Raw genomic sequence first — 17,016 nt, 5'->3', positions numbered from 1 at the left:
ATCAAAAGCTTTCGAGAGATCTACTTTTAAAATCATACCTTTTATTTTCTTCAACTGGATGGAGTGCAGGATTTCTTGTGCAGTCCCAACAACCTCATGGATTTGTCTGTCTTGCAAGAAGGCGAATTGTTCAGCTGAGATGTGGGTGGATAGGATTGGATGGAGGTGATTGGCTATGATCTTGGAAATGATCTTGTATATGCAATTGCACAAGGAGATGGGACAAAAGTCATTGAAGGTGGTGGGGTTGTCAGTTTTGGGGATGAGAGTGATGAAGGTGGAGTTGAAGGCCTCGTACATCTTTCCATTAGATCAACAGTACTCTACAAATTTTAAGAGGTTGTCTCCAAGAGTATCAAAAAAATCCAGGTAGGATTGCACATTCCATCCATCTGGGCCCGGGCTTTTGTCTTGTTTGAACCATTTTAGAGTGGCTTCGAGTTCCCCCAGTGTGACATCCTTTGTCAGTTCCAAAGCATCATCCTAATCGACAAACCTAGGAAATAGTTGAGCTATGTGCATGACTTCTGCTAGAGTAGCAGTTTGTGGGGCCTTATAAATATTCTTGAAGTGAGATGTAGCTAGGGCAGCTAACCTCGGAAAGGTATTCACTGTTTCTCCCTGCTCATTTGTTAGCTGCCATATGGTATTGATGGCCTTGCGCCCATTCACAAATTTGTGGTAGAATTTTGTATTATCATCCCCTTCCATAAGCCATATAGCTCTACTTCTTAGACGCCAACTTTCTTCTCGATCCTTTAGTATCTGACTCCTCTTGGCAAGTAGGGATGTAATCTTGTCCTTGTGTTCTAGGGAGGAGTAGATCCCTCCATGTTCATTCTCGAAGACCTCTATCTCCTCTTCAGTAGCCTCGAGGATAATGCCCTCCTGCATTTTCTTCTTATGCACCCATATTTCGGATAGACTCTTCAGTTCCCTCAGGTTATGAGCAAATCCTTTTGTAATGTTCCCTCTGGCCTCTGGGGGATGGGCCTTCCAAAATTCAATGACTAACCTGGTGTAGTTTGCATCTCTTAGCCAGGCAGAGTTAAATTTGAAGGGGGCTCTAGGCCTGTTCATTCCTCCACTTATTTCTAGGTAGATCAGTCTATGATCAGATATGCCCCTAGAACCAACCCACTGTCTAATTCTATGTCCCATGTTCAGCAGACGCTCCTTTATGAGGAACCGATCAAGCCTTCTGGAAAGGCTGTCCTCTCCGGTTCTGTTGTTCCTCCAAGTAGGTTGAATTTTGGCTGAAGGGATATTGATAAGGTTATGATCCTCCATAATGTTCTCAGAGAAATCTGAGAGAGTGTCCCTTTGAGCATTGTGACCCCATGATTCCACAAAACCAATGGAAAAATTTAGGTCTCCCCCCAGAATAAGATTGTCCTGTTGTAGAATGTTAGAGTTTAGCAATCGGATCCAGTATTCTTCCCGACTATGGCAGGGTCCATAAATGTTAATGATCCTAATCTCTAATTCAAGTTTGGGAGAGTAGATGTCTACCCTGATGTGCCCAGTGCTCCCCCAGATGTTACAGATTCTAATGGAGCGGGAGTTTATCCCCAGGGCCAATCCCCTAGAATGGCCATTTGCATCTAGAGAGTGAAAAGTCCACCTAGGAAGCCAAGATTCGAGTAGGTGTGTGATAACACTAGCCTAACCCAGGGTTTCTTATAGAAAGAGGACATCAATCAGCTCAGAGTTTAGTAGTCTTCGCAGGGCTAATTTTTTCCCAGGGCTAGCTAACCCTCGATAGTTGAAGGATAGCATCTTCATGGAGGGGTGGGGGGAGGCTCAAGGTTATTCATTGCTCTAAGTACCCAATCAATGGAATGTTGTCTGCCAGATGCTATCTCTTCCCCACCTTGAAGGATGACTTTCGATAAGGAGGAAGCTTAGCCTCGAGGTTGCTTATGTGGGGGGCGGGGGGTGGGGGGGGGGGGGGGGGGGGGGGGGGGGGGTTGGGGGGAATGAAATTAGACCATTGCCAACGAATCAAGGGCTTGTGATCGAGTCCAGGATCAAAGCGGGTATCTAGAGGATGGAGGGTCAAGATCAGGAATAGAGGGGATGGCGGGGGGGTCCTCTGGGAAGGAAGGTAGAATGCATGAGAAGGTGGAGGAAGGGGGTTTAAGAGGGCAGGCCAGGGTAATGGGGGGCTGAGAGCATGGAACAAAGGCCTGAAATAAACTTGAAGCTATGCAATAAGATGATGCAGTAGAATAAGTAGAGGAGGAAGAAGATTCCAACATACCCATGGAGAATGCAACCTTGGCAGTCGCCCTTGCTCTGGTCAGAGGAGGTGAGGGGGGCCCATATGGTGCTTTCCCATGCTTCTTCCTGGCTTCTTTTGAAGGTGCTTTCTCTACAGTAGCCTGGATCGAGTGATTCACTGCCTCATCAGATGAGGGGGGATTTTCCTGAGCATGTGAGTTCTTGTGCGGAGTGGCCTTATCCTTGTCTCCCACTCGCGCCTTACCATTCAGAGGGAAATCCTTGAAAATATGTCCCACCTTGTGGCACCTTCTGCAACGGAATGGAACCCCCTCATAATCCAGAATCTGATGCCGAGAGAATGTTCTCCACTGTAATGTAATATGTTCCTGAAGACCCCCCCTTGTATCTAGATGTACCAATACCCTGGCATATGCCATCATTCCAGTGGATAAGTATGATTTGTCGTGCTCAAGGTAAGTGCCCAGGGTATTACCTATGCACTGAAATATGTCCTCCAACCAAAATTGGAGGGGTAATCCAGGAAGTTGAACCCATATTGGCCCGACTCCTATCTGTTCTCTTTCCAGGTCAAACAGAGGGTTCCAACAACACAGAAGGATAGGGGCCTGTTCGAAATGCCAGAAGGAGGACATGACCCAATTCGTGTGCTCGGCTCTAGCAAACCGAAGAGCAAACCAACCTCGAACAAACGTTTGAACAAAAGGAAAATTTTCCAGGTATCGTCCCCATACCTCTAAGGTCCATAGCTTCATTCGAGTCGTTGTGTAGCTCCTACCTTCCAATGAGGACTTGATCTACCGTTTCCATGGAATCACCCCACTGGATATCTTCCCCAACCCTAATAATGAAGTCTTCAACTTTGGATTTGAAGCACTTGAGATTTTTGCTCAGCCTTGTAGTAGCTTCAAAGGAGTCTAGCTGACTCTCGTGTGGAGAAAGGTTTCAGTGAGGGTTTCCTCAGTTTTGGTGAAAGCCTGTGGGAAAAGTGCCTAAGAGTGGAGGGAATGTAGCATACCAGCTGGAAGGTGGAGCGGTTGTACTAGATGCCAGAGGAGGCCCTTGTGCCGAGTTTGATGGATTTCTGGGAAGAGGGTTAAGGGAACTGATAGACAAAGGGGAGGAGGGTAACACGAGATATCAGTCGTAGGGTTAGGGCTAATACAGTCAGTCGCAAAGTTAAGTGTGGAGGGAGACTCGGGAGGGGAAGAGGGTACCGGCCAGATGGGAGGGGGCTCAGAGAAGGTCATCGTCGAACTGGAGGGCCCCAAGATCAAGGGTAGGCCTGCGTTGGTGTCCGTTAGATCACAACAGTAGGGGAGCATTCCTTCCGAGGTTGAATGCGGAGTTGGCCAGATGTTGACACCTTCCAACAGATCCTCCGAATAGTCGAGAATATCCAATTCCATGACTATTCCGAAAAAACCTTTTCCAAATTCATCTGAGAATAGCGTAACCGTCGCAGCGTACCTAGGTCAGGTAGTAGGCAGGTAAAACAATAAAGAAATCACAGGGCTGAGGTAAAAACTAGGCCATTACGGAGAAGTTGTTTGTGTTACAGTGACCACCATGATGTCGGTAGCTGGGTCAAAGTGAGATGTTGCAGGTGAGGTATAGGCTTCTCTGCAGAAACCCTAACCTTTTTCATGCTGCCTCTAGGACTCCATCATTTTTTCCCTCTGAATTGCAACTTATAGAGAAGAGTTTGTAATTTAGGGAAATTACTTGTGGCACACACTAAAAACCAATGGTACTTGGTGAAAACTCATAAAATGAATCTTCTATATGAAAAACCAAAAGATGTATATCTTTCATATAAAGCTATAACCGAGAAAAATTAACATCACAAACTTACTGCACATGAATTCCTAGATAATAGTTGCAAACTGTGTCCTTTGATTTCCAGAAAATGTCCAAGTACAAGCTACAATAGTTCTCTCCTATGAAACCAAACCCATTCTATCACTGAGAAAATGATACATAAAGACCAAAACAACATCTCCCCACTCTCAGGGGTCGAATTCATGACTCTAGGAACAGTTCCATGAGGTGTCCTAACCAAACCCTAATGTTTAGGGAAGTTAAAAATAACTCTACAATTAACTTTGACTCCAACCTTTCTCATAAATGAGGTCAAATTTACATCAAAACAACTTACAAAGACTAAACACCCATTATTTACATTTACTTTTACCCCTCACATTCATCTACTTCACCCTTTTGACTTTTACCAAAATCAAACTAGGAATTACAAAAAATTACAAAGTGAAAATTTTACAAAAATCTCAGAAATTTCCAAGTGTGCAGTGAGCTGTTGGAGGCCATTTTTGAGTGACTTTTTGAAGTCCAAATCTAGATCTGAATCCTTTTTTGGAAATTTGGGAGAGTTTATATGTCTTTAGAGTATTTGTGCACTCAAAATGACCCATTTTTGGCTGAGATATGGCCATTCTCCCAAGGTGTCTCCAGGTGCATAGCGAAATGGAAAAAGAGGGGCAGAAAGGTGATTTTTGACCTCTTTTTTGCATAATTTCTAAAAAACTAGGCCCCATACCAGGAAAGTGGGAAAATGGGTTTTGAGAGGGGGTCATAAGATTTCCAAAATTCTTAGTTTCCATCATTTGGATCCCTTAGGAAGAAGCGCAGCATGAGCTCGCTGCACTCCTAGACAAAAAATTGCAAGTCTGCACCAGTTTGCACCAAAACACAAAATTTTCTCCAAATCCTCCCAAAATTTTTCTAGAGATGCCTGATGAGGTATCTTATGAAATCATGGATGCATTAGCAAGAAAATCTAACTTACCCTTCTCCTCTTGGTTGATTAGGGTTTCCTTGAGTTTTTCCTTCAACTGCTTGATTTTGACCTTGGCAACCTGATTCCTTGTGTAATAATGGATGGCCATTTTATTTTGCAACTTTTTATCCTTGTTGGCCTTTTCAAGGAGCTTCTCAAGGTGGAAATTGACTTTGTCAAGCCAAAACTCCCTATCCTCATTTATTTTCATGGCAATCCTCTCTTCAAAGGTCAATTCTTCCATTGGTGGCTTTTGTTCTCTTTCCCTTTGAAGTGCCTTCCTAAGACCAATTGTCCTTGGTCTCTTCCTTGCCACATTTACTTCATGCTTCTCAGTGTCCTCATGGTCCACCACTGCCTTGCCTTTCATGTCTTGTTTCTTGGATTTGAATTGCTCTTTCTCCATGACTAGTTGTTTTTCCTTAAGTTGATTATTTTCTTGCTCAAGGAATGAAATGATGAATTTGGCCCTTTCCAAATTGTCCTTGAGCTCCATGATCTGAGAATCCTTCTCTTTGATGACTTATTGCATGGTTTTATGCTCATCATGTGCCTCCAATTCAACTAGGTCAAATTCATGCTCAATGGGCTCCTCATCATGCAAATAAGCCTCATGATGTGATGGTGGTCCCTGTTCTGCTAATGTAGTAGGCTTGGCCCCTTCCTCAATTTGAGGAGAAAACACAAGGCTTCTACCTCTTTGATATGTATTGGTCACCTCAGGCCTAGGTGCCTTGGAAACATCATCATGTTTGCTTGATGACCCCACCTCCATGGGTTGTACTAATATGGTTTGGTGCTAGCTTGGTGAAGTGGTTATATGTGTTTTCAAGGCTGCCTCAATGAAGGTGTCCCATGTCATGTTCTTCTCTTCAACTGATGGAGTACTATAACCTTTATCAGGCTATGCTAAAAGAGGCTGGGATAATGCACTTTTCCTTTCAATTGTACCCTTTCAGACATTTTGGTTAGGCTCCTATACAAGTAGCTGGACAAATTTAAAGACTTGGTAGTTGTAATTAAGTGCATGAGCAGTCTTATGTGGTATTGATATAGCCTAGAAAATATTCCCTCACATGTGAAGAACTTCATGATAGCCTTCATCAATGGTGCATATCTCTCCAACAAGTATATGAATGGGAAAACATGTGAGTGAGCTCCTTTGTATTGTGATTTCAAGTAGGGTTTGTACTCTTCTAGGTCTAGGTTCATGCCTTTGAACCAATTTTCACCATGGTTTGGTATGCCTATAGCTTGAGAGATGGCATCCACTGAAAACATGAAATCAGTCCCTGCAATGGTGATCTTTTCTTCCTTCAAGGTGAGGGAAAATATACATTTGAGATGCTCATGGTAACCTATTTCTTGCACTCTTTGACAAAACCCTAAACAATTGACATCCTCAAAGCATTTCATGACAAATGGGGAGGACGTGATTTCATTGCAATTAGAGGGCTCAAACCTCAATATCTTTCCCCCTTGTTGTACTTCCTCTTCTCTAATGGTGATGAGTCAAGCTCCATACTTCAAACCCTAGGTGAAAGGCAAGCAAAAATAATGACTACAACTACAACTACAACAACTTAACCAAGTTATAGTTACTACAACTAGACTATGCCTTTTTCACCTGAGAACTACCTATAACACATCTTAGGCTACTCATGTCCAATATCAACTCATCCCACATAACAAGTTACTAATTCAAGGCTCACGTCCAACCATGGCCATAAAACAACTAAGAAACACAGTTTACATATTGACATGCCATAGCACATGGCACGTCTAACAATCCCTTAGCCCTATGTGGCGTGTATTAGCATCCCCTACATTTCTTAGCATTCTTTGCACTCCCTAGCACAACCTAGCACTCTCTGACATGCCCTGGCACTCTAGCATGCCTTGGCACTGCCTAGCATATAACCTTGTCACTCCCTCCTGCCTGATGAGGTACATGTCTAGAAAGAATTCCTTTAAAAAAATAAAAAAATATTATCACACCATTACTGACCTAAATTATTGTGATATTCTACTTGAATGACATTAGATAACTACACTAGAGATTTTAAAAATTGCGATTTTTAAGTATATTATATTAAAGTATGTCATTGTGACTAAATTTTTTAAATATTACACCGCTCTAATATTATTTCTCTTATTACTATTTTTTTTAAAATATTATCACTCTAATATTATTTTTCTTACATGCTCCAGGTTCGAGAGCTTATGTGTATGAGAATACCATTACAGGCCAGCCATATCTCTGCCTTGCTTGTTTTACAGTCCTCGCTACCTCGGATTTCCATAACCCAAAACGTTTTTTTGTCCATTTGGGGGATGAAATTGCCTCTACCAATGCGGGGGGAGTGGGAGAGGGACGAGGAGGGAAGGGGGAGGGACAGGGTGGGCAGGGGCAAGGGGACACGAGTTGAACCCATGAATCTTGCAATCGATCTCAGACCATACCCATATGCAAGCACAAACGAATACGAAGATGCCCACTTTAACAACAATGCAAGATTTTATTCATACATTCTCTTGGATGTATTGACTATTGTTGCTAAGAATAAATTGTGGGTCAATTTTACCCTCTAAGAAAAGTGTATTAGTCAAGTTTTAGAGGGTGAATCTCTATGTGTTATTTACTGAGTGTTAACAAGGTTTATACCTTCTATATGGGTCGAGTTGTTATGGCAGGAGGGAAAACTTACATGCTATAGCTGTCCCTGATTAATAATAGTGAGTTAGAGGGGTTTCCTTAGCATAAAAAGGGGAGCACTTTGAAGAAGAGATAGGTTTGTACCAACTGGTATCAATAATATTTCATGAGATGACGGCTAAAGCAGATTTTGGAGGGCCATGGAAATATGAAATAGAGTGGAAATCAACCCATACTTCTCACTATTTGCAAATAGAACTAAGGTACCTATTGTGGGAGGAACATACTTATGTTTTAGGGCTGGAAAGTGGCAGAGAATAGAGGAACATGACTTTAGTCCAAGTTTGGTTGTGATTTGGACCAATAATAATCATCTACAATAGCCCATATTTCCACATCCATACAAAAAAAAGAGGGCAACTTGTAATGCATTGGTTTATAACAAAGACTTGGCCATTATCTTTGCGCAAATTGTTGTTGTGTTGTTTTATTATTGTTGGATTTTATTTATCTTGTATTTGCAATGCCATTACATGTCAAAAACACCAAAATATAAGTTGAAGCCCACAATAAAAAAATAGAGCAAATAGTCAAATTGTTTGATGAAATGCCAAAACCAACAATTTTGCAAAAACAGTGAGAAGTTTCCAAACCTTGGAGTGATAAGGGGTTGGTACACTACAACAATATGAGTGAATCAGGGATTTCGGAGTGCAGAATCCATTTATGCATTAAAAATCACATTTTAAACAATGAAAAATCAGAGTCTTGATCAAAATTCTATAGTCAAATTCCAACGAAAAAAGTCAAAATGTAGAACAATTAGGCTTCACCATTATTAAGCCATCCACTAGTGTCCATATATGTGGTCCAAGCCACTAGAATGGCATGTCAAAAAGGGATGGGTGAAGTGAAAGCATTGGGTGGCATTTGCAAAGTACTTACATCTCAAACTTGGCATATAAACAACAGGATCAACTCTATTATGTGGTGCAACTTGCCACCTCATAGTGTGTTTCTCAAAATAATTTATAAAAAGGAACATCGAGTTCTGGAAATTGTCGACACTTACATAAATCATAAGAGATAGCGCTTTGTTACAAATTTTGTGAAAGTCTTAAAACCAAGGGAGAGAAAATCTTTCAAAGTGATAGGTTCAAATTGAGGGATGGTATGGAAGATGTGTCGTTGGTTGTCAAGGTCATGTATCTATTGCAAGCAACAAAGTAAAGTGATTGATTGCTATGTTTGGTCTAGTGGATGCATTAGATCTTGGTGCTTGTTGAATGGTTGGTTTCCCCCTGCTTTGGCCTTTGTGAATACAACTCTATTGTTTTAGATTCTTAAGATAGTTTAATTTCCCAACAAATTTTCTTATCATCCCTAATCAATCTATATTAATGATGTGGTCTATGAATTTGAATGTTCTTTGCTGACCCTCTTAATCTAGATATCAAGAGGGGTGTGGCATACAGTAAGGGCTAGGACTGGGTAGATTTGAAAAGTCCTATCTGCTAGCTTTCTGTAGGTGTAATGACGTTCAATCAAGCCTCATAAAGTTCAATAAGTTCCCTTACAACTAGCTAGACATTCCTATTTGAAGAAGATTTAATGGTCTTCTAATTTTTCACAATGTGTATTTCTTACATTGGGTGGCATTTGCAAAGTACTTACATCTCAAACTTGGCATATAAACTGTAGGAACTCTATTATGTGGTGTAGCTTGCCACCTCATAGTGTGTTTCTCAAAATAATTTATAAAAAGGAACATCGAGTTCTGGAAATTGTCAACACTTACATAAATCTTAAGAGATAGTGCTTTGTTACAAATTTTGTGAAAGTCTTAACACCAAGGAAGAGAAAATATTTCAAAGTGATAGGTTCAAATTGAGGGATGATATGGAAGATGCGTCGCTGGTTGTCAAGGTCATGAGATACTAACACTATATGTGCAAGGTCTAGGACATGAATGAACTATCTTATCTATGAGAAAAGAATCAAAAACTTTGACACACTATTGCAATAGAGGATAACTCAAAAGAATTAAAGATGTTACAAAAATCTCGCTCATTGGTTAGTGAATTTGAAAAATATTTTATTGGGAAGACAATGCAATATTTCACTCATGTGATATTTCTAAATGTTCATGTATTTGTCTATAAACCAAATCTCTGTTTCATTTTCTTCAATGATACCTATACTTCCGTAAGTTTGTTATATCATATTTCAAATGAAAACATATAAGAAAATATTGAAAAGACAATCAATATAATGTATTATTCAACCCTTCACAAAGTAATAATTCAATCATTGGATTTAACAATACATAGTGCACAACATGAAAATCTTTTCATGGTTAGAGTGTTCTTACAATGGAATGAGAAAACACATTATATCATTAACCTTAACCTTCAAGGAGAGCTTGTTTTTCTTTGGAAAGGAATAACACAATAGGAATACAAGTGATGGAAACAAGGTGAATAAATTTAACAATCACACATACTCATGAAATAAAAGGTGAATAAACTTAACAATCACACATATTCATGAAATAAAGAATTAGTAAATACTCAACAATATTTGTTCCTCATTCCTCGTTCTCCTTTCCTTTCATAAGATTTTGTTTTTGTGTTTTAATTTTGTATGGTTGTTCAAATGTTTTCAGATGGGAAGACGTTCAAGAAGCTCTGGGGCCCTACGAGAAGGAGCGGCAAGGAGCAGCTGGACGCAGAGCTGAAATTGGTGGGAGAATAAGGGCGGAGAAACAAGAGAAAACTCTAGAGGGTTCAATACACACTGAGCCGCATATGAAATGTTGCACATATGCTTCTCATGCTGGATGATAAAACCCCTCTCTGGATATTCAAAGGAGAAGCCTTGTTGCAGTGTATGAATAGGTATGGTCTTCTGGACAAGACTCAAAGCAACCTCCATTATGTCCTAGATCTCACCACTGAGAACTTCCTCTAGCACCACCTTCAAACTCATCTTCAAATCGGGCATGGCCAATTCCATCCATCATGCTCTTGTTCTCATCCGACAATGCCACATCAGGTATTCTACCCAATTCCATTCTATTGTTAAATAACCATAAAATATTCTTTCCATTTTAATCAACGCAATTTGATATAAAAGAGGCTAAATTATTGTTCAGACTATAAAATTTCATACGGGATCTGTATTACAAATGGGGTATTTCTTTGGGTAGTGTTTTATCTTACTATTTCGACTTACCCCAGTCTAGGAGAGTACAAATTCATGTTGTCAAATTAAGGTATTCTGATCCTTTAGCTGAGAGGCTATCTATTCCTACATTTTTACCAAAAACTTGTACCTGACCCCCAACAAAAACTTAGATAGAGAAGCGGAAGCAATCCTAGGCAGCGAACCAGAAGCACGACTGTCAGTGAGCAGAAATGTCACGGATGACTTGAGCCTTGGTGGGGGTAATAACAATACCCTATTTTCACTGACCCAACAAGCTTCTTTAACTAGTAGCCACTCTTGAGGGTACCTCTTATATCAAAGTCACACTGGGCTTTGAACCTGAAAACATTTGAATGAAAGATTGTGCTAGCACAGTTAGTGAGACTAATAGTTTTTTATCCCAGCCAATCATTGTTGTTGGTGTTCAAACGTGCCACTAGACAATGGTTGGATGGACCCTTTGTTAGGGAATTATGTTAAATAACTAAGGCTTAGTTTATGAAATAGAGAAGTCATGCTTACTTGTTTAGTGCACAAAATTACATAGATTATTTACACGACAAACAAGTTAAATTTTATTAAAGGACGTTGTTGAGGCGTATCTATTTTGTTAAAGTAATCCAAGACTTGATCCATGATTTATTTGCATAAAAGGCAATGTTGGCATGCGTAATGAACCCCTGGGCTTTGTACTGTGTTAGGCAATTTGTCGAGGTAGTAACAGTGCCTCACTTTTACCATCCAGGAAAGCCCCCATTGATGAAACAAGCCAATTATGACTAGTAGTTCCTTCTATTTGTTCTTTTAAAGTCACTTAGGACTCAAATACCCCAAGACTTGGACCTAAAATTATCTGAATAGAAGATTGCACTAGCACAGGTAGTGAGCCAACAAGCTTTTGCAAGTGTTCAAACTTGCTACTAGATGATGATAAACTTCATAGATGAACCACACTACAAAGAGGTCACCTTTGGCTAAGGGCTGCTATAAAGTAGTATCTATTCTGTCAAAGTAACCCAAGACCTAATCCTTGCCTTATCTATGCATAGAAGACAGTTAATATGGGTATTGAGCCCCCCGGGCTTTTTAACTTCATCATCATCGCAACCATTGTGGCATTATTAAGCAATTGGATAAAACATATGTTAAACCCACTTTATGTTGGAGGGTGGTTGTCACTTTCTACAATGTGGTTAGTTAGCCTTACCATTTGGAAGAGAGGACAATCATCCACATTCAAATGGGAAACCTGGTGGGGGGCAATAGTAGTGCCTTCTTTTTCACGCTACAACAATCCCTCGTTGATCAAACATGATTGTTTTGATGTGTGGCTGCTTTTTAAAGTTGCTTGGAACTTGAATACCCAGTAGTCCCTGTACTTGAATCTGAAATAATCTGTTGATTTTAGGTATGTTCTATGATTAGATCAAATTATATAAATTTTCACAGTTAGCTCAATATATTTTCGAGATTAGCAATCACATCAGCATAATAGTAAATTGTAGACAAAATATAAACATAAATTGCAGAAGGCAAACCAAGACAAGAGGACACAAGATGTGGCACTAGCTAGGGACAAACCCCAATGTGGGGAAACCCTTGATCAATTCTTCTTATATGTTCTTCAATAGTTCAGCAAAGATAGAGAGAGATAGTATATATACAACAGAAGTCAACACTTTGACTTATCTAAATAGGAGCATAGATCATCTCTAAGAAGATGATATATGAGGTAGCTGAATCTAGTTGAAGACATGCTACTTCAACTAATTCTACAAGGTGACTCCATCACCATGCTGCACCTCATCATCATGCTGCACCTCACTGTGCTACACCATGCTACACCTATCATTTCTATGTTGCATTTCATCATGCTTCGCTAATCATGACTGTACCCATCATTGTATTGCATCTCCTCATGTTACACTATCCTGAGCTCTTCATTGCACTCTGTTGCACCCAAATGCATGCTACAATACCTCATCATCTTGCTACTGTATGCATTCTCCCTGCTGCTATATGCCCATCATTACCATGTTGTCCCATTGCTGCACCAATGTCCAACAACACTGATCTACACCATGCTGCACCATCATTACTACTGTGTGCACTATGCTACACTCTACATCATGTACCCATTGTTGCTCCTATGTACACTATACTTTACTATACATAATGTACCTGTGTGCACTATGCTGCACTATACAACATGTACTCATTGTTGCTCTTATGTGCACTATGTTTCAATGTACATCATGTACTCATTGCTGCTCCAATGTGCACCCTGCTACACTTTACATCATGTACTCATTACTATCGATAATGTTACAACATTCATCATAAGACTTGGATCTATCATAATCCAAACAATAAATAGAGAATCCTTAACAACATTAAGGATAGCTGAAGGTGTGGCTTCTTTATCTCAGTGTGTGAGAGCATTCCTTCCATGACAACAAGTGTATTCCTTACATGACTGCATATAGGATGAGGGATTTTCCTTTCATGACAACAAGGGTATTCCATGTGTAGAGAACTTCTTCTAAGACAACATTTAGGTACCATCTCCATTAGGCAGCGTAGAAACTAAGTTTAGGGCATCTCTTCTCCTTAGGCCTATGGCTAGGGTTTCTGCCTTCATTTCATTGTTGTGTATTTAGGGCATCTCCATAATTGCGGTTAGGGTCACCCTTAGGACAACATATTAGATGAGGGTTGTCTTCCTTAACAACATAGAGGATTAAGGCTTTCTTCTTCACAATATGACTGTGTCTTCCTTGACATCGTATTGGGTTAGGGCTGACTGCTTCCTAGATCTAGGTGATGCGTAGAGCTGCTAGGGAATCATCTAAGATTGCTTTTAGAGCATCCTCTAGGACATCGTTTATCCCTTAGAGATTCTTCTTTCCACTAAAACCAAAAACAAATGGAGAAGAATAAATCTCAAGAGAGTTTTGTGTACAAATGACTTGCAAAGCACTTGTATTTATACCAAAAAGTGGAGCACAAGCGAGGGTAGTTTAGTTGCTAGCCGACCTTGACGAATTGTCCCATAACACAAATAAATTCATATCTCCATGAATAATTATCGAAATCGGATGATCTTTATATCAATCCTACACCTCTCGATGAGAGGAGTCCATGAAAAATATCAACTGCCATAAATAAGATGGCCCACATGGAGTTTGGCCCTAGTTTCCAATTTTAACACTCCCTCTCAACTAGGGAGAACTCCATCCACTGATCCATCTTCCAGACTATACTATCTTTTCAATCAGTACCCTGCCCTGCACTGCTCTGCTCTGCTAAACCATGAAGAAGAAGAATTGATCGAGAATGTCTCATACCATTCTCTACTGACCCGAAGTCAGTCCCATATGAAGAGAGTGTGTCATACCACTTTTATTGATCCCAGATCAGTTCCAAAAGAGAGTGAGTTATATCACTCTTATTGACCCGAAGTTAGTTTCATTGATCCCAGATCAATATGAAAATAGAGTGTCTCAAACCACTCATACTAACCCGAAGTCAGTTTCATTGATACTAGATTAGTATCAAGAGAGAGTGTCTCAAACCACTCATACTGATACTAGATCAGTTCCAAGGGAGAGTGATCTATATCACTCTTACTGACCCGAAGTCAGTTCCAATTGATCCCAGATCAATGTCGGTCATCCTAGCATAGGGATTATGGTAGATACACGATGCGTCCATCAATACTACTATGTGGTCCCTATCCTCATTTCCTTGCTCATTGGCCAAATGAGAGGTACTTCCCATGAGTCCCAGACTGCATGGGTAGGATGCCTCGGTAGGAGAACCACTCATCTAGCCCACAAGTCGCCACGGGGTATCACAGGGGAAGGCTGACCCATTCACCCTGTACACAACGCACCACTAGGGGAGGGTGAGTCACCCTATGGTCGCTTGTCACTCCAAGAAGTACCCCAAGCCCCCCAGAGCTCCCAGAGCTCAATGTCCATATCATTTAGGACCCTTAGGAGAGAGTCTCTCCATGACTCCTAGTTGTTCTCAGAAAGTCACAAATTTGACCTTTCCTAGGGGCTTCAACAGAATGTCGGCGACCTGCACATCAGTCCCAATGCGATGGAGCCTTCTTGCTCATCGATGTACCATATCCCAGATAAAGTGGAACTTGATGTCTATATGCTTGGAGAGATCATAGAATACAAGATTCTTCAACAATCGAATCCCCCTCTGGTTGTCATAGAAGATCACGGTGGTATCCAGAATGTGTCCAAACAGCTCACTGAAGAGCTTCCACAACTAGGTAGCTTCACACGAGGTCATACTCGTAGCTATGTATCCAGCCTCAGCAGTGCTTAAAGCAACCATCTTCTGCTTCCTGCCCATCCGAGATATCATAGAAAATCCCAAAGAGAACCAGCACTTAGAAGTGCTCTTGCGATCCTCCACATTCCTTGCCCAGTCGGCATTCAAATAATCATGCAACTTCACATTTTCGGAAGTGTATCTCAATCCATGAGAGATTGTGCCCCGACGATATCTCAGAAGATTCTTGTCACCAATATAGTGAGGCTCAACCATATATGAGCTCAACATGCTAACTGCAAAACATATATCCGGACGAGAGTTCACCAAGAACATCAATGCTAGAATGAGTTTATGAAACTTAGAGGCATTTCCCAAATCAGGTCTGACATCCTTACCACATAACTTCTAAAAGTTAAGATCCATCGAGGTAGTCATGGGCTTGCAGTTCACCATTCCAAATTTGGAATCCAACTCCCTCTTAATTTTGCAAATGAGAGGGTCTGCACCTGTCAAAAAGAGGTCGTCCTCAGAAGGTGCCAGTATGAGAGGTCTATCATCCATAACCTTCAAGCAATGGTTTGGATCGGCTTCAGTCCTAGTGAATCTTAGCTTCATCATACAACTATCAATCATCTCATATTAAACCCGAGGTGTTTTTCTTCAAGCCATAGAGGGCTTTCTTCCACCTGCATACATGAGCTTACCGATCATGAATCTCAAACCCCTCAGGTTGTTCCAAATCTATGGACCTACTACATGAGGGGAATTGTCCCCTTGTAAGATTTTCCTTCAGTACATCTCGGACATGTAACTTCATGCTTTTCTTGAATTCAAGCATCCCTGTCACCATCTGACTCACATCGGGTAGGGCCCCATAATAACCATATCTTCGGTGCTATAGATGAGATGTGTCAACTATCATGGTCCCAAATGGACTTCCTACAAGTTGATACAAATTTCCAACCCTGAATAAAAAACATATTTTAAAATTCCATTTTCAAGCACGTACCTTCCATGAATGAATGCCACTTTGAAACCTTTGACTTCCATTGCTGAAATGGACACCAAGTTCTTCTTGCGATCAGGTATGTAAAAGAGATTCTTGTAAATGAATCAAGTTATCCTCAGTCAATTGAGGGGTAACATTCCCTACACCCTTTCCAGGATAGGTGGCATTGACTCCAAGTATAATCCCACGATTGTTTCCATCTCTACCAAATTAGAGAGAGAACCCTTCTATCCGATGAAGTGTCTTCATGCACTATAATCAATAAACTATATTCCCAAAGATTCTGGAGGAGAGGGCCAATATAAGATAATAATTCTTTATCTTACCAAAAACAACATTTGATTCATCATACCTAGAGTTCCTTTCTTTCTTTGAAGAGTTGGCCATTTCCTTGATGACTTGCATTACCTGTCATTCCTCTAATCATTGAAGATGTCCCTGGAATGATTGTTACCATCATCAAGTGATGTGTCCCTATCATTCGAACACTCCTTCGTATAATGGCAAAACTTATGTAAGCAAGGCATTTTCCTTTCCTTCCATCCTTAGATCCAAACTTCCCATTGAAGTGATCTTTAGGTAGCCCATCAAATGCTTTCGTTGTGCCATTCTGTTAATATTATTTACTTCGACTTCACCCTTGGTGAATTTGAAGAGGGATGAGGAATCCATTTGAGCCTTTTGTCCTTTCCCAACTGTCTTCAGTGATTTCTCTTTCACTCTTGCTTGGGCTTTGTCTTCACCTCAGCTTTGATACCATGTTGATTTTAGGTATGTTCTATGCTTAGAGAAATTTATTTAAATTTTCAC

The 17,016-nt window shown here is 40.6% G+C and overlaps 1 protein-coding gene across 1 annotated transcript in view; it reads right to left on the bottom strand.

Annotated features, from left to right (window-relative positions):
• Positions 1-483: 483 nt before the first annotated feature.
• The window catches only part of LOC149251706 (uncharacterized), a 116,532-nt gene continuing 99,999 nt past the window's right edge, over positions 484-17,016 (bottom strand). The window contains exon 2 of the mRNA XM_089453969.1: positions 484-1,395. Within this exon, the coding sequence (XP_089310095.1) occupies positions 484-1,395 (912 nt within the window). The remainder of the gene's footprint in view (positions 1,396-17,016) is intronic.

This window comes from Pinus tabuliformis, chromosome 7 (assembly GCF_031772625.1).
Source record: "Pinus tabuliformis cultivar Carrire ecotype Pingquan chromosome 7, CPIR1, whole genome shotgun sequence".
Taxonomy (NCBI): Eukaryota; Viridiplantae; Streptophyta; class Pinopsida; order Pinales; family Pinaceae; genus Pinus; species Pinus tabuliformis.
This window is presented reverse-complemented; position numbering and strand designations above follow the sequence as displayed.